The following is a 24,585-nucleotide window of genomic DNA, read 5'->3' as shown; positions in this document are numbered from 1 at the left end:
AAATGCATAATCTATAACACTTAAAACAGCCTTGTAAACGCTACATAAAGGTATCTTTGTAGAACCTCTCCCACACCCACCACTGGAGAATTCTCTAAATTGATTTGAATTAATTAAAAAAAATCCATTTATTTATTTGAAGAGACTAACCTCCTTTCTTCTCTGAAGCAAATAAAATAAAACCTGTGATGCAGATGAGGCAGACACTGTGGGTAGCAGCCCAACTGTCATTTCTCCCTTCTTCCTCGCTGAGAGAACCCCAGCTTTGTTCAGGCCATTCACCCTTCTCCATACGCCACATCCTTCACTCAAATAATCATGGTGTCCCCATGGCCCTTGCAAGTGATTGGTTTAGATTTCCTCAGTGTTATAGACCCTAAAAGAGACTTTCCTTTTTACTGACTGGATATTGCCAAATCTGGCCATGATGTCTGGAACTGTGGCAGCTGTTTTGTAACTGTGAGGTGAGCCAGCCCCAGAGAGCAAACCTGACAAACTGAGAATTGCAGAGCAGAAATATAGAAGGAACCTGGTTGAGTTGCTAAATTAACCAACTCTCAGGTCACTCAACCCTTCTTGTTATGTGAGGGAGTAAATCTTCTTTATTGCTTGAGCTATATTGAATTGGGTTTTTATGTTTTTTGAAGCTGGAAGCATTCTGGTACTGGCAGAAGTAAAAATTTGGTAGCAATCTAGATAGATCCATTAATCTTTTCTGTGTACACTACAAGAAGTGAAGCTCTAAATTCAAAACCATGGCTTTGGTTTTCACAAAGAAACAAAACTTTAAGAACAACACATACCAGTATGTTGCATGGGAGTTAGCATTATCTTTTTTTTTTTTTTTGCCAAGGAAGATTCACCCTGAGCTAACATCCACTGCCAATCTTCCTCTTTTTGTGTGTGAGCCACCACCACAGCATGGTCACTGATAGACAAGGGGTGTTGGTCTGTACCCGGGAACTGAACCTGGGCCACCAAAGCAGAGTGTGCTGAACTTAACCACTAGGCCACTGGGGTTAGCCCAGCATTATCTTTTTATATGAAAGGCAACAGTTGTTTTCTAAAATACTTTTGGGATGGAACTTTCTTATTGAACAACCCCAATTCAGTCAGAAGCTGAGTTGAAACTAAACGTCTACTACAGCATAAAATCTTCCTGAATGACTGTTATCTAATTCTAGAGATGACCACTGAAATAATTTCAAGTCCAATATGAACTAGCAGACTGCATAGTCTGAAACATTAAAATCCAAAGGCAGATATTTCATAAGAAGTATATGCGGGATGATTACTGAGACTAAAATAATTTGGTTTCAATCTTCCTCACATTACCTTATGCTACAATCCTTGAGAACCACCAATCTTAACCCACGAGAAGTTGCCTGATCCTTCACTTTTGAGAGTTTAGCTTCTTAGACTTACCCCAGGTTGTATTAAAATTTTAATCTCACACCTGCTTCTCCTCCAAGGAGGAAGAATATTAATATTGGGTGTTAGTGGGTAAAACTCTGCCTTAGAGATCCAGCATATGGATGTGTCTTCATCCAAGTAGTGAAGCTGATACAGCCCCAGTTTGGACTTAGCCATCTCACTTGCTTCCATTTACTTCCTTCAATGGAAAGAAGTGTGATAAGGTCCGGGATCGGGCCACTGAGGGAGGTAAAGTAAAGCAGGAAGTCTCATGGCTTGCTTCAGTTTGATGTCTTGCTGTGCCTCATGTCACACGGCCCAACTTACTAGAACTCACTGCTTTGGGGCCCTGGGCAGAAGGCCCAGCTAATAGCGAAGTACTATTTTTACCCTCTGTGTCATTGGCTTTTGTGCTTTGGGAATGCTGTAGGGGAGAGTGCAGGAATGTTGACTGTGACTTGGGTAGGAATAAGGAATCCTGGGTTCCCCTGCTCAAAGCTGCCCTAAGACCACCAAAATCTATAACATCTAACAAAGTTCCTATATCTCCTTTAAATTATGAGCTTAAGTTTCCCATTCTCCAGATATTTTTCTTGAGCATCTTATTTACATTCAATACTCTTAACATTTATATAGTCAGACACTTTTGGTTGATGTTGCTAATTTTTCTGCATTCATGGATGTATGTGGAGTCATACCAAATATACAGAAAGCGCCTAATCTTTCTATACCCCTCCTCTGTTGCCAATCTTCCTCTTTTTGCTTGCGGAAGATTGTTGCTGAGCTAACATCTGTGTCAATCCTCCTCCACTTTATATGTGGATGCCACCACAGCACGGCTTGATGAGCGGTGTGTAGGTCCACACTTGGGATCCCAACCCGCGAACCCTGGGCTGCCGAAGTGGAGTGCGCAAACTTATCCACTGCACCACTGGGGCAGCCCCTAAGAATATTTTTAAACAACTTAAAATGTAAAGTTTGTTTGGTAATTTAAATATACAGGTAAACACATCATAAGAGAAATGTTACTTTCTTTCTGCCCTTGACGACAAAAGGAAGACACGAACAGACGATTGTATATTTTGTTTAATACTTGCATTGTTTCTATAGCGCAATTATAGCAATCTTTAAATTTACTTTTCATTACAAATATTTGTCAAGTTTTGTTTCAGAAACATTTTTCCAACTCTCTTGCACATGCACCCAGACACACTACAAAAAACTCATTCATAACACAGTAAGGGCAAACATTATTCATGTAAACATCTTTCATTAATTTCCCATAATTTAAAAAAATCATAGAATTACAGATATTGAATAAGGCTCATAGATTTAGTTCAAATTCCACAAAAGACCAATCAAAGATGCTCGTTAACTGTGATGGGGTTAACTTTTGGTTGCAATACACGCTGAAAGTGTACCCCTGGCTTCCAATCTTTAAACATACCTCACAACCTAATAGATGCATTTCAGGATAGAAAGAGAACATAGAAAACCCAGGAGGAAAAACTTTTGAAGTAGGGAGCTCAGAACCATGAACCTAATTTCTACTATGATAAGCAGGCATTATGTATCCCTGTAGTTTCTCAATACATGAATCGAGATTAATTATAGTAACCCAAAATGTAACCAAGTCGATATGTTAAGATACATTGGCATGTGTGTACATATTGCTAGTATACACAGTGAAAATTTGTCATAATATTTATCATTTCATTATATCCAGGACCCAAGCAGAAAAAAAAAAACCCACTCAAGTTGAATATCATTATAAAGGAGTGTTCTAATAACGTAAGAGTCAGGAGAGTTGGGAGGTATGTCCTAGGGATGTGATTGGTCTTGATATTAAAACGACTTCTAACAACAGTGTGTAAAGTCACAGACAGAGGAAGCAAGGATTTGCGTTATCCGAGGACGTCTCTCTCTGGTTGGAAGTTTGGTGCTTAGGTGCATAGTCTCCCAGAGCTGAGACAGGAAATGTACTGTGCTGAGAAATGGGCCCCTTGCCAGCTGCTCCCTCCTCCTTCCTCTCTGCGAGGTGGAGGTCAGGAGGTGGGGACCGCTGGCAAAACTGTGAAGTCCCACCCCGGGGTCTGAACCCCAACTCCACTGAGGGCAGCCTCCCTGACATGTGTGACTAGGCAGTAAGGGTGGCGGTTGATGGTGGCCAGAAAACCCAGTTCCGAGGTTCACACGGCCATATCTGGCTTCTGATTCTGCTGCCCTGCAAAGAAATTGTGCTCCGGATAACTGCACCGGTGTCTCTAATGCCTTTGATTCACTCACAGGCCCTCCAAGGCCCAGAGCGATGTCACGGAAAGGTGGACACACCTCCATGAGCACCTAACTTACACCAGGGAGCGGCTGAGGCACTGGGGCAGCCTACAGCTCTCTCCACGTCAGATGCAACAACACAGGGAAGTTGCCATGAGTCAGAGTTATTTGTAGGCTTTTGATTTTTAAAAATCAAAATTGATCTGCATTATATCTCAATAGACTCAGATAATTCTCACCAAAAATTTTGTAATTTGTTTAAATAGCACTGGAATAATTCAACTTCATTTAAATATATTCGTTCTACCATGAAAATATTTCATACAAACATCTATGTACATACAAACACATTAAAATTTTGTGAAAAGGGTTTAGACCCCTGTGGTTGTATGGCTTGAAATAGTTTCATTGCTTTGAATATGTATGCACACATTTGGCAAAATAAAACTATTAAAATTTAGTATTTTTAAAATAAAAAAGTGACACCGAGGCTCCAAATTCCTGAAGGGAAAGATCAAAGAAAAAACAATCTATCAAGGTACCTCAAGTAGATGTAAATTTAATATAGTTTGTGAACCTTTGATCTGTGGCAAATAAACATTACAAATTATCGGTCTTGCAACACAGTTTTGCTTGTTTTTCTAAAACAAAAGATGTCTGGATCTAAATCACTACTCGTAAGACAGAAACTCGAGGCAACTGCTTTAAAACAAAGCAAATCAGAAAACCAAACCTTCTTGGAAGATCTTAAATGCATTTTGCAGTGAGTGATTTAAAATTTTATATATGAAAGGAAAGTTACTAAAGTGCCACATACTGTCTCACTGAGAAGACAACCCTTTAATTCACTGTTCACAGTTACTGCAATTTTACCGGTTACAATTAAATGTTGTAAATGGTTACACTTGGCCTCCACTGTCAGGTTGTGTGACAAGGAAGCAATTTTTCAAGTGTGAAGAACCCCTAGAGGGCAAATGAGTTTTAACTACAGACCCAGACAGGTTCAAAGAGGTCTTGAAAAACGAATTTCCTTCTTCATTTCTCAGGCAGACCAGGGATGAAGCAGGTTAAAATAAGAATAGGTACTACAAAACTCAAGTCTTCCTTGACTGTTGCTTTTAATCTCATCATTCCTTTATGTCAGAAATTCAGTCCTTACAGTTGTTTTTGTTAGTCCATTCAAATGTCCATTTGGGGACATACTCCTACAGATTAGTTCCCATTCCTAAGTCTAACACAAGATAATATTTCATCATAGAAAAGCTGCTAAGGAAGGATCTAGTCATGCAGGAGTTGAACTGAGACAGCTCTGAGTGAATCTCCTTGAGACCATGGCATCACGCTCACTCACAGACATCAGCCGTTTTTTGGGGAGAACATAGTTATTTCTTTCTTCCCCACCACATGGAATCTTCCACATTTCTGTTGTGATTATGATGCTGATGAAACTACCAGATTCAGCTGCTTCCTGACATATTTCCTTCCACAGCGGATGTAAAGATTCAGTAGAAAAATACATCCTGAGGCTTTCCCCCTCAGACTTTGGCTCAAACAAGGAACAAACCCTTACTTCCTCACAAGTTAATTCCTTATGGAACCTCAACCCCCTCGACGACTTTACCTACCTACAGAACACAGTGAGTTTCAAGCTCCCCTCTGATTCCACCCTGTGACAAAGCTTTACATTTGCAAATGTGTGTGTGTGGCAGGGGGTGGGGTGGAAGCAGGAGTAACAGAGCCAGACATGGACACAGGGTAAATGGAGAGAGGTACACACAGAGGGTCCAAAGGGTACACACAGCCAGAGGGACTAGCTAGAGAGGAGAGGAGCTCCCAATATGGAGAGAGAGAGGGCAACCGAGCTGGAGAGATCAGATGGGGGTGTCGTTACATGCAGACACCCAGGTGTTCTCACAGATGAGAGAGAAAGAGGAAGGACACAGGGCAGGAGAAAGAAGAGCCAGAAGACGCAGGAAGAGGGAGGCAGAAACACAGAGATGCTCAACTTGGGTGTATTCTTTTCTCTGATTTGTCTGAAGGTCACATACGCAGCTGGGTTTTAAACTCAGAGTGTTATCATTCAACACCTAACTGAAAAATGGATTAGTTGGTTAATCACTACTTACAACTCTTAAAAAAAATTCCATTTGAATGGGGTAATTAGAGTAGCCCATTAGGACAGAGATTATACCCCACTGCAGCCTCCACCAGAGCAATATCGCCCTCAGAAATGAAACCATTCAGAGCGTAGCTGCTCTGGAGGCATGATCTGTGCCGCCCTCTCACTGACCTCGCTCCTGGACCTGGTTCCCACCACCCAACGGACTGGGGTTAATTAAAGCCATCTTTCTCCTGAAGATAGTCACTCACTTTGGGAGCATTTGAATTAAAGCACCTATCAGAACACAAGTCCCAAGACTCTGCCCATCTGTCACAGTTTACAGAACGGTCTCTTTCTACAGAATAGAAGCGATCCTATCCTGGTGCCATATAATCTAAAACTCTATTCAGTTCCATTTGTGGGAGATCTTTCTGGCAACCCTGACAACTTCTCACGTGTGAACCATCAGCTTGTCTCCCTGAAACCACTGCCACCTAGCTGCACCGCATGCATCGCATGCACGGGCCGTGTGCTCCTGCTCTGCTGGGGAGAGGGAAGCTCCTGGAAGCCTCGCCTTGCAAAGAGGGAAGGGCCACTTCTGTCACTGTCTTGAGGGCTCAGTTCTGTGTGCCCAAGAGCCGCCTGAACTGAAAGTAGTGAGCAGCCCTGGATCAAGCACTTCTGTTAAATTCTTCCTAAGAGCATGTGTAACTGACAAGAAACAGCAAACTTCCTTCTGTCTGTTTCTTTACTCTTCTCCCACTCCCAGCAAGCCTTCTCTACTCAGCCAGAGCTCACTATTGGCTATAGCTTGGAAGGTTTTAGCTTTCAAGACCAAACTGGCTCAGGCAACAGGTGCCACCATGGACAGTTGGCAGGTCGGAGCAACTGCTGCTCTCCAGGCTTCCCAGCTGCCTCATTGAGGCATCGAAAGAAGACACAGCTATGGCATGTGGTGAGGGCGCTTACAAAAACCCAAAACTCTCAGAATTCATTCAGAGCAATCCCAGTTATGTTACATACCTAATTAGCTAAACTAAAAAACAGGGGTTTTCTCCTTATTTCTGCAGTTGTGATTACACATATGGCTTGCAAAATGGCTGGAATGCTATTGATATCGTTGCTTTTAAACTATACAGATGTTATTCTTAATTCACAACGCTTTGAAGCAGGTAAGTGTTTTGAAATTACAATGGTTACGAGTTTTAGCATTAAGGTTTGATTTGTACCTAGTGACCAGTATGTCTCTCCTAATAGTAGCGATTAAAAAAAATCAACGTTTGAATTCTGTGTCAGAAAGCAAGTTTGCTATTTGACTTTTGAATTCAATGCACTGGGCCACAAGCCAGACTGCTCTATCTTATGTACATTTAATGTGTACTTGAGGAGAAAAAATTACTAGCACTATCGTAGATATTGCAAAATTGCCACAGTTACTGCTTAGAAATACTAATTTCCCTCTTTTCTTTCTTAAAGTATATATTACAACTCTTCCATAACTTAATGCAAACAAAGTAAATTCATTTCTTCTCACATCTTAAAGCAAAGATATCTTTGTTTACATGCGAGAATAATAATTCTATAATAATACCCCGGCCCTACGAGCCAGTTCTTTATATTAGGACATAATAATGAAACAATGAGATAGAAAGAGCCAGAGAGACCTACACACTGGCACAGACACAAAATTCATTTGGAAGTTTTCTCTTGTGAAAGATATCTAAGAGAATAGGACAGAGGGGTGAAATGGCTTAAAAAGTGGGGTTCTGTTTGCTAGGGAAAAAACAAAGCCATTCTATTGCAAGATACAGATCAAAGGTTAAAAGGCAAATTATACTACATTTAGAGAATAAAAATGTAGTAATTCTCCAGCCTCCATACGGCACGTATGCAAGTGTGAGAACAGTTTGCATTGGCCGTAGGAAAAAACATCATGGAAAAACCACTGACTAAAAATGACTGAAAAATCCCCTTTCCCTTTTTCAGCCTAATCATTTGGCATCTCTGAACGTGGTACAGATTTAGACTTGAACCACCCAAGAACATCACGCTGTCTTATGTCAAGTGCTCGACAATACCTCTCAGTAGGACGTTGTTGCAAGGCTAGCTAATTTTAAATCTGGTATGAGTAATACAGTCAAACCTAGTTAGTATGCGAGAAAGTCGTTGCAGAGTGAGAGGATGTGATGTCACAGCATGAGCAGTCCCTGGTTGTCCCGTTGTCGGATAAACGTAGTGCATAGATCCAAGTTTCTATTCCAGGTGTCTGAAGCCGAGAGCCAGGCCTTTCACTTCTGCTGGGTGGCCTGGAAGGCCTTCAGCTCCACCTGGTACCACTCGGGAGCTTCAGGCCCACTCTTCCCCGGGGGGCTGTGGTCATAGCCGTAGGCAACAGTGAGCTCCTCATCGACCTCCACAGCTCGGAGGGTGCGGATGCATTTGATGGGCCCAAAACGGGGGTGGACAAACCTAGATATCAAGATGCGCACAGTCATTCCTGGTCCAGACCAGGAGGTTAGAAGCAAAGGCTAGGAGGGGCTGATGCAGGAATCACCCCTGCGCTCTTCCCTGGACCCCACCGAGGTCCTCATGGTGGGGTCCACAGCTCAGACAGCATCCGCTCCACCAGGGAGCGTGCTAGTGCTGTGGAGAATCTCAGCCCCACCCCAGACCTGCTGAATTGGAATCTGCATTTTAACAACACCCCCAGGTGATTCATACGCACATTAAAGTTTTAAAAGCACTGCTCTATCTTCCTTTTTGAGCATATTTGGCACTCTGTATTTATAGACCAACGATCATGGTCAACAACAACAATCTGTCCTTAATGAGAAATCAGATCCAGTGCAGCCTGTCAGCATTTCAGCTCATCTGGTCTGTAGCATCAGATTACCTGGCTAGACCTCGGGGGAAAGGCTTTTCCAGAACACTTTTGGAGTTGTAAGAAAGAGCCCTGTGGATTCGCAAAAGCAAAAAACTTCTGTATTCCACCCTATACATATAGAGGAAGTATTATTTTCTAGCATAAAAGTAGATGAAGGTTTCTTTCCAAGATAGAAGTTTGGACCTCTCTGCCAACCTGTTTCTTTAATATTTCCCTGTGAAGCCTTCTGTGAAGTAAGCAGCAACTCATCATGTAACGACTCCTCTTGGAACGAGGGGCTGGGCTAACGCTATGACTACGTTCCTCTGCCAAAGGCTCCCAACCCAGTTCACCTGCACGGCTCCCTGCAGGAGAACAGGAGATAAATAAGTAATAGACTTAGTTCACCTAACAGCTGCAGAAACCCAAGATGTAAGGCATGGCCAGAAAGAACTTAGCTTTATTTTTAATGCATCTGGTCAAATCAATCTCAGTCATTTATAGTCACATTTTGAACAAAGGGCTTGAGACACCAAGGAGAATCTTCCAGGCCCTAAGTTAGATTGGCATGTGGGGTATGAGAGTGAGCACGTAGCCAGTTCCCTCCATTGGTGGTGGGAAAGGAGTGTGTCTGAGGTTTAGGTACATCTTTTATGTGGGGTAAAAAGAAACAACTTCACCCTCATTCCAAGGGGGCCTCAATGTCCACCTTACTGGGTCTCATGTTTCCTGGAAAGTACACTTGACTTGGGGTCAGAAGACTTTGGTGTGAGTCCCGGGTCCACACATTCTTACTGCCTCCTCTTGGAAAACTTACCTCAGTATGTCTGAATCTCACTTTCCTCATCTGCAAAATCATGATACTACTAGTAAACTTTATCCTACAAGAGTCTTTGCAGTGACAAAATAGAGTCACATATATAAAGCACCTCACACAGTGCCTGGCACAAAGTGAGGACGACTAATATTAGTTATGACGTGTGCGTGCGTGTGTGTGCATGCGTGTGTGTGTGTATGGGAGTGTGCATGTGCACAGAATTCTCAGACTGTCCTCCATCACAGAGAGGATCCCTGGACCAGGCATTTAGGAATTGCTTATTAAAATCACAACTCTTTGTCTCTAAATTAAAATATTTCATTAAAAAATAATACTCCTGAAATGGAGCTCTAGTTAATTTTCTGGTACACTGAAAACATCCCGTGAGAAGCCTAAGACTTCTCTTATAAGCCTCTCGCATTTTCATTTTCCTTATTGTCGTTATTTTCAGAGAGTAGAAAATGGACAGACTGAAAAGAAAGAACTCCATTTCAGTGTTGATCTTCAAGCTGGCACTAAGGTACAACGGTTAGGAGCATTTAACTACTTTGACTGAGAGACCTGTGCTTCCTGCCTATGATCTGGGATAGCCATACTAGTTGCCCAGAGATACCGGGAGAAGTAAATGAGATAATGCTTGAGAAGTCTTTAGCACAGCACTGACCTAGAGCAAGAGCTCAGTAAATGTTAACTGCATGATCAGCTGTCAAACCAAACCTCTGCAACAAATGGTTTGGTCCCTTGTCGACATGTTACCTATATTTCCAGCTGGGAAAGTAATTCTTGTCTATTTGTCCATTTGGCATTTTGTACTACAGTTCAAACAGCTTACAGAAGGGTTGTTTTGTTTATGTGAAAGTGTGCATAACAATACTAACGATTTTAGGAACAAATGAATACCATGAACTAGTATCTAAATTTTATATTTGATTATTATTCAGGTAGTCTTCCCACTACCCCAAATAATTAATTGGTCACACTGGGCTTGGAAAAACCCCTGAAGAGCACAAGGACTTGATTTTGCACAATTGGTTCCTTCTCTTGTCTCCTGTGCTCTCTTCTTTTTGGTGAGAAAAATCACACCCTTGCAATGAAATCACAGAACTCCTTTGTTTTAAAAAGAGTTGTCTAAGTAGCATTTATTATTGTTAGTTACCACTGCTTTAAAGGGTTGTTGTTAAGCTGTGTGAAGCTTGGAATGATGCTTTGGCCTCATTCACATTGGCCATGAAAGCCTTGGAATTAATAATAGTGTCAGTTTCATTTCACATGACACATGTCCTTTGCCATTTCTACCCGCCCTTTAAACAGAAGTTGTAGCTTCAGTAATTGTTACTGGCTGCCAAGGAGAGCAAGTCACTGCCAGAACAATTTTTAAGCCATCTCAGGGATGCAAGAAGGGACATTCAAATCCTGGCAATTTTCCTACAGACTAAATGCACATGACCTAATCCTGCTTATGTTACCAACCTAGAGGACTGAGGGACTGCAAGCTATAGCTGAGCAGAGAAGGCTGCACACAGCTCCCAGGCTCCCAGGAAGAACTGGCATTCTCAGGCTGAGCTAAAGAGAGCAGTGACGATAGTACAAAGAATCCCAACTGTATCCTTTAAGGAATAGTCAGAGATGCTTGACTTTGGGAAGAGAACATTCAGGGGGCACTTGAAAACTACTAAAATATTTTTGTAAGGCTACTATGTGGAAGAGAGATTGACACAGTGCACAAGAAATAAAGGGAGATAATTAGGGCCAAGGGCTGGATGTTACAGTGAAACCCATTCGGGCTCAACAGAAAGAACTTTCTAAACATCAGAGCCCAAAAGCTAATTCCATAATATCTATTTCAGTTTGTCCAGAGAGCCACCTTTGTGGATAATAGTAAGCTCCTCATCAATGGAAGTTTCCAAGAAGAGGTTCAATGAGCAGTTGGAAGGAGAGGCTCAAAGCCCGAGAGGGTGATAAGATTATTTGATTTTTTAAAAATAATAGCTTTGTTTAGATATAATCCACATATCATAAAATTCATCCACTTAAAGTGTACAATTAGTGGTTTTAGTTGTGCAACCATCACCACTATCAAATTTTAGAACCTTTCATCACCCTCAGAAGAAGCCTCATATTCATTAGCCATCAACCCTCATTTACCCCACTCCCCCCAGCTCTAGGCAACCACTGATCTATGTTCTGTCTGTATGGATTTGTCTATAGTGGACAAGTTATATAAATGGAATCATACACTGTGTGGTCTTTTGTGACTGGCTTCTTGCACTTAGCATAAGGTTTTCAAGGCTCATCCATGTGGTAGCACGTGTCAGTATTTTCTTCCTCTTTATTGTCAAGTAATAGGGACTCTTTGATTTTAGGGTCTTTTCCAATACTGAGACCTCATGCTCTAGACTTAGGATTTTATTTTCCTCCTTCCTTTCACATCATAAAAGGGTTCCCTAATCTCCACTGTGCAGAGTAATTTCAATTTTCACTATTACTTCAAATAGCTATCCTTAATTTTCCAGAATGAGGCAAATGAAGGTCAAAAAGCTGCAATAAAACAGCGACCACTAAGTATAGTATTTCCACAGCATTTCTACTCTTCGAAGCACTTTTCCATTTCCTAGCCTGCCAAGGCCAAAGAGTGAGGCTGTTTAGATTCTGAATTTCAAGTCATAACAGCAAGGCCCCAGGGAGAGGACCTCGGCTATTCTGCGGGAGGGGCCTCCATCTGGGGAGGATAACACCCTGGACATGCCCTCCTCAGTCTCAGGGCCCTGAGGCGTAGATCCGCCTGGTGGCTCGGTGTCATACTTACATATCGTAGACGCAGTTTGGAGTGAAGGAGTGATTTGCCTTGTGTCCCAAGGAGGCACAGTACTTGGTTACATGGTTGTAGGGCTCAGGCACGTCAATGACCGTTTCTTCATCGAGGGAGAGGGTGTTCCCGTTCAGGGCCCAGTCCCTGCTATCGACCTGCAGAAAACAAGAAAGTGAACATTAAAGAGGACTTTTCTCCCAAGAGTTCAAAGGCCATCAGGGATATTAACTCAGTTCTTAAACTTCACAGTTTGAGTGCCATATACATGAAAAGAGCCTAACACATCCCTCTGCACATTGATGGCGTAAAAGGCATATATGGGCAGCACCAGGCAGCTCAACTGACTATTTCTTGATTTTCTTCTATCTTATATGAAAAAAAGGATTTAAAATCCCTTACAAAAACACACAAAAATATACCCAGATATCTTGAATTAAAAGTAGGCAAGTGTTATATAAATGAGCCAAAGATGGCCTCTATGTATTGGTTCCTAGGTTGTTTATTTCTTCACTGTAGGCTGAGACCTGTTACCTCAAAAGCCCACCAGCACCGAACTCAAATTTTTACACATCCAATTGTTTTGTAAATAGCAAACAAAGCAGAGTTTTAGCCATTTAGGGTCTGCTGTCATGGCATACCTCATGAAACCTCACACCACATCTGCTAACAATAGATAAGATAAACCCAGGACCATAGAGACCTCAGACTGTAGCCGTTGTCTGGAGCTCTCCGTCCCAGAGACTCCTCACCATGCTACACGTCACCTAGACATGTCAGCCCCCTCTCTGATCCCTCTCTTTCCCACGAGTTCCCTGCCCTCCTCCCCTCTGGATGGTGGCCCCCGGGCCATAAGCCTCTGAATAGTCTCATGCTGGGAGGACATCCCCTCTCATGCAACCCTGTCCAAGCACCACCCAGTATCTATAAAGCTTGTTGTGAGCTGCTGCCTCTTGTGGTCATATCTTTTTCTTTGATCTTGAACCCCTATAGTGAGAAAGATGAGGCAAAAGAAAAATGAAAGTAAGAACATCAAATGGAACCAGAAATAAAGGAATGAAAAACCACACTCCAGGAAAGTCCTCCACCTTTGCTATAGGGGGGCAACCAACCTGACCAGCAGACAGCGTCACCGATTACCTGTGTGCTTTCTTATCTACAACAGGACTCACTATCTGCAGTGCAACCAACAGACTTCCCCTCTCCAACCCACTCCCAGCCAACACACCCCAGGATCTGTCGACGCCAGAAGAGCCTTTTGGAGCAAACAGGATCAAATTTTCATACAAAACTGTTGACTCTCAGAGGTATAATATCTCTCCCATCTCTAAATTACACTTATATGGGGCTGGCCTGGTGGCATAGCGGTTAAGTTTGCATGCTCCCCTTTGGTGGCCCGGGGTTTGCCGGTTTGGATCCCGGGCGCAGACCTACGCACCACTCATCAAGCTGTGCTGTGGTGGCATCCCACATATACAGCAGAGGAAGATGGGCACGGATGTTAGTCCAGGGCCAATCTTGCTCAGCAAAAGGAGGAGGATTGGTGACAGATGTTAGCTCAGCACTAATCTTCCTCACCAATAAATAAATAAATTACAATTATGCTTTTATTTGTATCTGATATTCATTCAACAGATATTCACTGTCAGGCTCTGTTCTAGGTGCAGGGGATACAGCAGTGACATAAGTGAAAGAAATCCTTATGGATCTTAATATCCCAGACCTGTCATGGGACACAGATATATGGCACTTGGTACCATCTAATTTATGTGGTCACTACTTGTGTATTTTTCTTATCTCCCCAACAGAATCTAAATTTCATGAGGGCAAGGAAGGTTCCTCATTCATTTACACAGTACGGCATAGTGAGTTTCAGTACAGAGCCAGATTCTGCTATTTGGAACCCTGTCTGGACTCTGCTAGTTACTGTATTTGTGACCTTGGGCAAATGGCTTAACCTCTCTGGGCTTCAGTTTCCTTATCTGTAAAATGTTTGAATAGATAAACTATATATCAATATCCCGAGACACCTTTCATATGCTGAGTTTCTTGGACTTTCTGGATTGTCGATATCGAGGTCTGGCCATCACAAGGGGACACTGTGTGCCGGACCACAGCTCAGTTTGAGTGCCCTGACATCTTTGCCTGTGCGACTGCTCTGAAGGTGCAATAACTTGATTATTTCATGGCATTTGCCCCTTTATATTCTACAGGAATAAGTGAAAAAGTGAAGACATGAATGTGGAATATGAGCGATAAGCTTCAGTCCCATACATCTGATACAGTGAGACCAGGACGGAGAACACCAGCCGCGCTAAGAGCATCAAACTTTTTGCCCTTAAGCAGACGCTTAAGGAAGTTAAGTGTGAAGTGAAGAAACAAAAACAAAAAACATATGAAATCTGGCAAATATACCAAAGATTGTGTCTTAAAGACAAGAGGTGATTCAACTCTTTAACTTTTTATTTTTAATTTTTTTGGCAATAGAACATTTCCTGGCAAGATGTTGACTACTGTACGGCTTTTGCATGAACAGAAGTAAGGCGCCTTCCTATAAAGCACCCTGCCCGAGATCATAAATTAATTACTGACAGCCCGATTGGACCTCAGTTTTTCAGACACTGGGTATAGTCTATTACAAAGCAGTTACTCTGTCATTACCAGCACCATCTCACCTTCTATAAAAAAGCTGTGGAACTTAAAAAAAATCATACTACAGCTCAAAATAAGGAGGAAAATATCTGCTATAGACTGAATGTGTTCCCCCAAATTCATATGTTGAAACATCCCCAGTGTTATGGTATGTGGAGGTGAGGCCTCTGGGAGGTGCTTGGTCATGAGGGCAGGCAGAGCCCTCATGAATGGGATTAGTGCCCTGCTAAAAGAGGCTCCAGAGAGCTCTCTCACCCTTCCTGCCATGTGAGGTTAGAGCACAAAGAGGGTTGTCTATGACCCAGGAAGTGGGCCTCACCAGATACCGAGTCTGCTGACACCTTGATCATGGTCTTCCCAGCCTGCAGAACTGTGAGGAATAAATTTCTGTTGTTTACAAGCCACCCTGTCTACGATATTTTTGCTACAGCAGTCCGAAGCCTGCTATAAGACAATGTCCAAGCAATTTTACCAAAAGCCAAGCTGTTTGATCCTTTACGTTTCTAGTGAGTATTAAAGTAAAGGGACAAATGAGAAAATTAAGGGAGTTTGAAACAAAGCCCTTTAAGCAATCCAGTTGATTTTCCACTTCAACTCCACTCACCTCTTGGTGTGTAATTCGGACTCCATTATAAAAAGACATAACAGTATTAGGTCCCACTGCTACCTTTGCAAACAGTCCTTCTCCAGCACTGGAGATGAGAGATTCAGCAACATAAACTCTAAGTAGAAAAAAGGGTCAAATAATTTTTTTTTAGTTCGATATGTCACTCCATCTATCAACCACCAAAATATCATTATGGCTACTGAATCCAAAATATCAGTACATAATAATCTAATGAGGAAGGAAGAAAAAGTTAAACTACAATATTTTGGCATTGGAAATTGAAGAACTGGTACTTAATGTCTCCTTTAAGAGTGGGGTTTAAAATTGCTCTCTAATAAGGAGATTATTGTTATATATTCATAAAGTAACTCAGTGCTTGAGATAAGGTTTTTAAAAAAATTTTATGTTTTTAGTTAATGACAATTTCTGTTTTCCTGGACAAGTAAACCATTTTCCAGAGCTAAAGCTATACCCAAGTTTATCAATGCCAAATAGGAGAGAAAGACTGTTTAAATTAAGCCCCAAGATTAATCTTTACATGAAAGAGTGACAAATAGTTAATAAAATATATCCAATAAGCACTTCCCAACAAAGGAGTTTATAATGGGTCAGCTAACTAGGGCCCGAGGGCCAAATAGGGCTGCTGCTCATTCTTGTAAATAAAGTTCTATTGGAACACAGCCACACCTATTTGTTTAGTATTGTCTATTGCTATGTTACAAAGGCAGAGTTGAGTAGTTGCAATAGAGACCCATAAACCCTAAAATATTTACTATGTGGCCCTTTACAGAAAACATTTGCCAACCATTGGTTTATAAAAAAGCAGCCCTCATGATTACGAAACTGAATTTAAGACGAGAGAACCTGCTCCATCAACAACTACTTCAGTTCTCCGGGCACTGTGACGTAATGACTCTGGTGTAACTGGTCATCTGTAACTTTTGTTACATAGATCTTATGCTTATTTTATGGACTGGAAGACTGAATTACTGCTTCCAACTCTTTACTCTCTCCCTGTGATAGAATTACACATCTTGCCACTCGGCCATGTGAGCTTCTGGTGGTTTCTTCAGATTATGGAGAGAATATAGCCCTGCCTGGCTGACTTTGGGCTTGGCCCTATGATCTGCGTTACTACTAGAATGTTGGCAGAAGTGACTGAATGCTAGATCTCAGGTGTAAAGAAGCATGGCAAGTTTCTGCCAGCTTCCTTGAGTTTCCATTCATCTCCACAAGAAGATGCCCCAGGGGGCTGTTGCTCCTTTAGCCTGAGTCTTGGAATGAAGACATGTGCAACAGACCTGAACCCAACTTGAAACCTGGAGTCCAGCCTAGTGCAGCTGAGCCGAGTTGAGTCCAGTCAAAAGTGGCTGAACCTCAGCCAACCTACAGAACCACGAGCATAAAATAAAATGTTTGCTTTCATAAATCACTGATAGTTTTGAGGATATCGTAATGCAGCATCATCACAAGGACAGTCACAAAAGAAGACTGATACATACGGTCATGGTACTGTTGTGTTTTGGGGCTAACAAAAGGCCAAACCCTTCCCGTTGTAAATGGACCACAGCTTCACATCAAGAAAGAGGCCATTCATTCGTTGTGACATTGTGGTGTCAGCCCTGTTAGTTAAACCAGGGAAGAGGCCTTTTCTCAGAGGGGAACAGAACAGAAACTGAATGGAAGTTATGCTTACAAAGAGTGAGGCAGAGAGAAAACCAGCTGCAGATGGCGCTCTTGCTCATCAACAGGCCAGTTACTAGGGAATGCGAATCCCAGACAGGGTACCAGAGAAAACCAAACGGAGCGTCAAGAGCAAGAGTTTAGATGAAAGGGAACAGGACTTGACACTCTGGGAGTGAGCTTATAGAATCAGAAACTTGTGATTTATAAGCTGACATGTTGTTATGCTTCTTATATTTTCTTTGTTTCCTTCCTGTCCCCCTTTAGTGAATAAAGAAATTACCTTGTGTTCCAGACCCCCTCAGCTGGGCTAAGTAGAAAAGGAGGCATCCTGGTCCCTGCTGAGTCTAGAGCTTCAAGGAGTGTCAAATGCTCCCCCAGGGGCCAGTATGTGACTGCAGCAGAAACTATGGCACCAGAGCCCCAAGAAAGGGGACACTTGGACAGGGCATAGCTGACTGCCTGGCCTGACTGCTCTCTCTATACGGAGGCCTCATTCTAGGACTGACACATGGACTGTTCTGTGCTTTATGGGTGGAGAAACTCTCTTACAGGGACAGATTCTATATGAGAATGAAAACACTTTTCCTCAGAATATATGAGTATTTTTTTCTGCTCAGGAACTCAGCTTGAGCAGAGAGCCACAGAGGAGCATTAGTTCCCACCACTAGGGTTATTCAACCTCACATAAACAGTGCCATTGAAACCACAAGGAAAAAATTACCTCTCGGATTCATAAGGATCTGGAAGAAGAGCATTGGTAGAAATGCAAGATGAAGTCGACTTATCAAAGTGGTACACCGAACCTAAAAAGAAAATGAAAACCTCAGTCCAGGTACAAAGTTAGGGAAGGGCATTTAAAACATTTCTCTCTACCCATGGGACCAGAAAGAATTAACAAACAAAAAAAAAGTTCTTCAAGTTATACCAACTAGAATGAAATTCTTCAATAGAAATGGATAGCTTTTGGCTTTCCTCTTGAGTTTTATTTTAATGAATAGTCATCAGAAGTATCCCTTAAAAGTCCATCTTTGCTTTTGAATTTTATTTTTTCAAACGGTTTAAAAGATGCTTGTGTAATTAAAATTTTTAATCAAGAAATGCTTTGTCATGAAATTTTGAGATCTCTCTGGTCAGATCAGATTGGATAACGGTTTTAAAATTTTCTTGTGGTTTTCTTCATACTAGACACAGTCTGTAGAATCCAACCACTCAGCCCTGGCAATTGTCTCCTTCACTAAAAATAAACATTCAGCCTCACGAGAATTAAGGAGAACAGAACTGCTTTTGATAAAGCATTAATAAAGTCATCTTATTCCTATTAAGGTGGTTCAGAAGCCAATTAGTAATTTATTCCAGAAACTAAGGTATACAACTGTCCTAGAATTAACATTGGTTCTCTGCAAAGGATTAGCCTTAGAGAATCCTCCCAGAGCACAAGGAAGACATGTGATGCTCCAAAGGCTAATAAGTCAAGAAATAAGTTTTGGAACTGGAGGGTTTACTCCTGCAAAGTAAATTATTTTAGGCACTAAGGCATCACAAATAATTCCATTAAGTAATTCCTTAGCAGTTACCAATGGTTACCAGGTCCTCTTTCTGTTTTTTTTTATACAATCAAAACCCAAATTAATGTCTCAGACTAAAAGTGAGACAACAATCCAGATCAGTCAGTGTCTAACCAGGAAACAGAGCGTTTGAGTATTTCAAAGAAAGAGAATTTAATTCAGGGAATTGGTTACACAGATGATGGAAGAGGTGAGAAACCAAACAGGGCAGCAAGGAGCCTAGAAACTGGCAAAAGCAGTAAGCCACAACTCTAAGCCAGAGGGACAAAGGCAGAGGTGGCGTTTCTGGAGCTCCAGAGCTAGGCAGCTCAGGGAAGCAGAACCATGGGGGACCTTCCTGGTGGGAGATGGAATCAGGAGACAGGTTGCTGCTGGAGACGCTGCTGGACAGAGAGGCAGGGCTTCTCCGTGCTCCCTTCCTCTTCGTGTCCTGGGCTACCGCTTTCCTGTGGCCAAACCCAGACAGAAGCCAGATGCACAGAGCCTGGAAAATGCAGCCTGCAAGGGGCAGAAGCCCCCTGCAGTAAAAGCAGGGCAGGGAGAGGCTGAGGAACACATCTGAGAGCACACTGGTAACGGACCAACACAATCCATTAAAGAAGTTAGTTTGAAAAAGAAAAAAACCCCACACTTTTTAACAAAACTTTTCTGTGGAATACATGTTCTCCTGTGCAGAAATTCTCCTATGAACTTCCATGTCCTTTCCTGAGGCCAAAACTTTCCTCACAAGTGTGCTCAGTGCCAACTACACGTAAGGCACTGTGTTAGGGACTTTGCAGATACAGGAGTAACATCTCTTCCTGCTCTCAGGGAGTTGATGCCGCCTCTTCCAGTGCATGCTGTCCTCTTCCTCCACTCCCTGAACAGGCTCATGCTTCAGGCAAAGAGAAGGCCTCCTTTACTTTTCCTCCTCTCCTCTATAGTTTATACTATGACATTTGACTAGAATTCATTCATTCACTCGACAAACATTAATTCTAAGAGGTGAGCCAAGCCTTTAAGATGGAATAGGAATTAGCCAGGGAAAGGAATTCCCGTGTGGAGAGGTGAAGAGATGAGGAGAAATCCCAGCCGGAGACATAATGAGAAAATCAGCATGAAGTCAGTGGAGAACTAGAAGCAGTTTGTGGTTACAGAAGCAGAGAGAGAAAGAGTGTGGTGGGAGAGGTCAGGGAGGGCAGGTCTGGAGCAGTTTATGTGAGATATTGGCATTCTGTTCTCCTCCTCCTCCCCCAACCACTGGACACGATGGCCAAACGACCCGGTGAGACCTGATCTATCGGCTAGTCGGCAGTTCAATAATTATAACTGAAGAGGCAGCGGGGAAGAGAAACGAAAGCAGTAGAACAGTAAAGATCTGTGCATGGTTTCTTCCGAGTCCCCCAAAGCAGTCATGGTTCCTGACCCTTTTGAGACCCAAATTGTTCAACGTATCCTTAAAATAACAGGCCTGCCAGACGCTTGCCAATAAATCCTCCTCCCCTTTTTTTTTGCCTTAAATTAGTTTGAAAAGGGTGTTTGTTATTTGCAACCAGGAATTCTAAGGAAAACAATCATTCCCCTGAGAATGCTCACTCTCACTTCCCAAAATGTGTTTCTTACTTACACCATGAAGAATGTAATAGCAACAATGACTTTCATTATGTTTTACGGTAGATGCCAATATCCGTAATTTATAACAAAGAAACAGGTTCTGAAAGGATAAATAACTTGCCCAAGACCATAATACAGTCAATGTTGGAGTTGAGACTCAAATTAGGTGACTCTTAAGTTCAAGGCTCTTGCCACTAAAAACGCTGCCACTTCTGAAGTTTTAAAATTTGCATCACCAATTAGGATCTTCCCCTGGCCTAGTCTCCTCCTTTCTAAACATTATAACACTGTCTCCTCTCAGAACATGAGTGAAGGGCACAGATATTAGAGTCTGAAGTTCAAAGATTACTGTTTCACTTAAAAAGAAAACAAAAAACTTTTCATTTTGGAATGATTTTAAATTTACAGAAAAGTTGCAAAGATAGTACAGAGAGTTCCCAATACCCCTCACTGTTTCTCCTAATGTTAGCTTCCTACGTTTCTCATAGCTACATTGCTTTTAACTAAACTACAGACTTTATTCAGATTTCACCAGTTTTTCCGCTAATGTCCTTTTTCTGTTCCAGGATCCAATCTAGAATCCCACATTGCATTTAGACTGCCTCAATTTTTAACTTAAAAAAACAAAAACTGAGACATTTAAAACCCAAGTTGGACCTAAATGTAAAGTGCTCGATTTCCTGTTTTTGGACAACCATCCTTTGGAAAGTCTCCTTCAGATCACAAATAGCTAAATATTATTTAGGTCTATTAATGCCTAGATTTATTATCTTTTCTACTCTTCTCCTTATATCTTAACTTGGATTGGAAATACCTGCATATATTGTTTTCAAGGACTCAGCCAATTCAAATAGCTTTCTCATCCTGTGCCACACAAAATATAAAATCTTGACTTTTTTCCTTGTATGTTTTCCATATTTTCTACAATAAATAATTTAATAATAAGAAAAAAATGTTTAGTGTGCTATACTGTACTTCTAAAAGGAAATAGGACATTTTTCTTTTTTTTTTTTTTAAAGATTTTATTTATTTATTTTTTTCACCCCAAAGCCCCAGTAGATAGTTGTATGTCATAGCTGCACATCCTTCTAGTTGCTGTATGTGGGACACGGCCTCAGCATGGCCGGAGAAGCGGTACATCGGTGCGCGCCCGGGATCCGAACCCGGGCCGCCAGCAGTGGAGCACGCGCACTTAACCCCTAAGCCACGGGGCCGGCCCAAGGACATTTTTCTAATATGGATTCCAATGGGCTCAGCCATGTATCGAGTGCGTACTCCATGAAGATGCTAGGTTCTCAAGAGGCCAGGCATGCCAATATGCATTTACCTTTCCCAATCAGAGCTCATGCTGAATCAGCTTTACAATTCATACCAACTTGGAGATACACCTAATTTGATTCTTGAATATCATGAAATTGTACTTCAGTTTTTTGTGAGATATAATGTTTGAAATTGATTGAATTACCACTGTCATTGTTTTATTCCTTCCCTGTTTTAGAATTATATAGCTATGCCCTTGTCATGTGGCTTCTCAGCATCTGCCACTAAAGTGCATGGTGTATATTTCCCTGTCTCACTGATGTTTGGCTTGGCCATGTGACTTGCTTTGACCAATGAAAAGTGGGCAAAAGTGACATTGTGTCACTTTCAAGCTGAGGCTTTAAGAGACATCATAGGTGTCTGCCCATGCTCTGGCCTCCTGTGCCACTTGACAAAATCTTGACCCAGGTTGCTACTGTCCCTTCAAACTGGACTCCAGAATTAAGACATATAGAGCAGACTCAAACCTGACTAGAAGCCTCAAGTCCAGCCTAGCCCAGCCTAGACCAGCTGGAGTACATCTGGTCAGCAGATCCATCTTTGCTGTTGTAATCCATTGAGGTGTTGAGACGTCTGTTATGCAGCAAAGCTGATTAATACACCATTAAAGTAGACCAGACAAAGAAATTAACGTCTCTCAAATAAGCCCTGACAACCTGCTTTGGGAATAAAGCAACTCAGCTGAAGCAGATTCAACTTACTTCCAGGCATCAGTTCAAAGTGAGGCCTTCCTTCTTCAGTAGATATAAGGGTAGCCAGTTTTCCTTCAATCATCTCTCCATCAATGAATTTTCCATAAAGAGCAGTCCTCTCATCAGGGTACACATAGGCTATCTTCTCTCCAGTCATCTCCCCATCTTCATTTACTTCTCCTACAAGGCTGCCTCCATCCTGATGGGAGAAGCCAAAACCCAGAAAATATTATATATAGTATTTATCTGTACGGCATGAGTTCAAGAGATTTCTCTTATGCACTCCCATTGTTAAAGAACTATTATGGATCATAACAGTTTAAGAACTCAGAGCTTTTCACACGAGTGAGAAAAATATGATGCCCATCTCCCCATCCAGCCCCATACAGATAAACTGCTACAAGTTATAAGCATAGGGTGCATATAAGCCTGACTTAGAGAGTCAGAGACTGAGGTGCACTTTATAACCCCGGACAAGTAACTTGGTTTGCTATCTAGGAAACAAATATGTTATATTTGTAATATTAGTTACAAATTTAAAAATGTAAAAATTTACATTTAAAGGAAATGTAACTAAGTGTTACTTTGGGCCACTATAAATGTGATGAAGATCTGTAACAAGACAGTCTACTATTCATACCATCTCACTTCTCAACGTTGAATTTTGGATTTCTAGTCTATTAAGAAAATCTTCAGTTCAAATGTACTTAAGAATTAATTTAGCGTACACGAGTAAAGAGAGTTGTCTGCATTTTCTAAGAGATAAACAAAAGGACTTCTGGACACTGTCTTTCTGAGAATCCTATACCATCACTTTTTTTGGAGTCAGAAGGAAAAGTGAAAAAAGATCAACTAAATTCTACTCCCTTTTCCATCCCTTCTTTCTTCTCATTCGTCTTTATTTACTGCTCCCACTTGCCTCCTTCCAGGAGAGGAGCCAGCTGTGCTTCCTGTTTAACTCTGTCATTTATTAACTCTGTCATTTACTTCATTCCTAAGGGTCATTAAATGCTTTAGGGCAGAGGCTCTCATAGAATTCAGTATCCTGGTAAGTGCTAGGGACACAGTAGGTAATCCAGAAATACTTTTTGAATTCAATTGGGATACCAAAAAACAATCTAATAAATAAGAAATAATCTAATGTAGGGTGCAAGAGATGTTTCTTTTTTTTTTTTTTTTCCCATCCAGAAGATGCTTATGGTATAACTTTGAAAATCTAAGACATTTGTGGGTTTGATGTAACAATAGTAATGCCATGACACCTTCTAAAAGCTTGGTTATCCCCCAACTCAAAGGTTCTAGGAGCAGCTACTCCAAGTCAGTGAAGTAGGATGACTTCTGAGTGATCCCAAAAGCTGCTTACTGAGAGACAGCAGGAATAAATAACATCAGGTACGTGATTTCTACAGTTCATCGTAGTCTTAATGCTCTTTGAAGAAAAAAGGTTATAAATTAAAAAACGAATCACAGCACTTCCACAGAAAGAAAAATTCTTGGAAGCATTTTTCACGGATAGAAAGTGCATTAGGGATGTATTATTGCTCTTTCTCCTCCCCGAGTTAATTCTTAATAACCCAGCACAAATGGGGATGATACTTTCTGCAAGATCTGCCTTCAGGCTTTCCGCGATTATTGAACTGAAGGGGGTGAGAGCATTTGTGCTTCTTACATGCCGTAACTAATATAAGCCATCAACATTGCTATTTATTCTGTCTTTCTAGGGTCTCATATTTTTCCCCTTAAATACTTTAAAATTCTGGTTTTGGGGGCAAGTGAATTTATTTGTTAGAATGATAAAGCAGAGATTCTTCTTTATTTCCAAAAGGAGTTATGTATTTTTAATTAAAAACTTTACATCACTGTTCCAAGGTAAAATTCTGAAAGAAAGAAACTGTCCTTAGAATGAGCTTAGACGTACTGTAGGGAGAATCATTATTTTTTCCTCTCTTTGTTCCTGTTTTGACCCCATGTCACTAAAACTTCCTTGTCTGCTGTGTCAGGGAGTTTAGGGAAGAAACTGATGCTTTCTTTCCTCTGCTCAGTGGCTCCTCCTGGTGAGAGCAGGAATCATTCATGTGATTAGTGAGAAGCAGGGTCTGACACCCACCGACTCTCATCTCTCTCCTGGGTGGGGGATAACAGGGGAAAGCCTGCTGCCCTCACGTGTCCTGCCAAATTTTTGCTCACCCTCTTCTG

At 41.6% G+C, this 24,585-nt stretch overlaps 1 protein-coding gene across 2 annotated transcripts in view; it reads right to left on the bottom strand.

Moving 5' to 3' along the window:
• Positions 1 to 2,481: 2,481 nt before the first annotated feature.
• SETD7 (SET domain containing 7, histone lysine methyltransferase) overlaps positions 2,482 to 24,585 on the bottom strand; it is a 44,490-nt gene continuing 22,386 nt past the window's right edge. The window contains exons 4-8 of one of the 2 annotated variants that reach the window (XM_004426482.3): positions 22,399 to 22,588; positions 17,941 to 18,022; positions 15,531 to 15,648; positions 12,275 to 12,432; positions 2,482 to 8,257 (exon numbers count right to left, since the gene is read on the bottom strand). In XM_004426482.3, coding sequence (XP_004426539.3) covers positions 8,077 to 8,257; positions 12,275 to 12,432; positions 15,531 to 15,648; positions 17,941 to 18,022; positions 22,399 to 22,588 — 729 coding nt within the window. In that variant the 3' untranslated portion in view covers positions 2,482 to 8,076. The other variant, XM_087437596.1, reaches the window with a different exon arrangement.

This window comes from Ceratotherium simum, chromosome 12 (assembly GCF_057802395.1).
Source record: "Ceratotherium simum simum isolate JZ-2026a chromosome 12, ASM5780239v1, whole genome shotgun sequence".
Classification (NCBI taxonomy): domain Eukaryota; kingdom Metazoa; phylum Chordata; class Mammalia; order Perissodactyla; family Rhinocerotidae; genus Ceratotherium; species Ceratotherium simum.
Note: the sequence above shows the minus strand (reverse complement) of the source record. Positions and strands in the feature narration are given on the sequence as shown.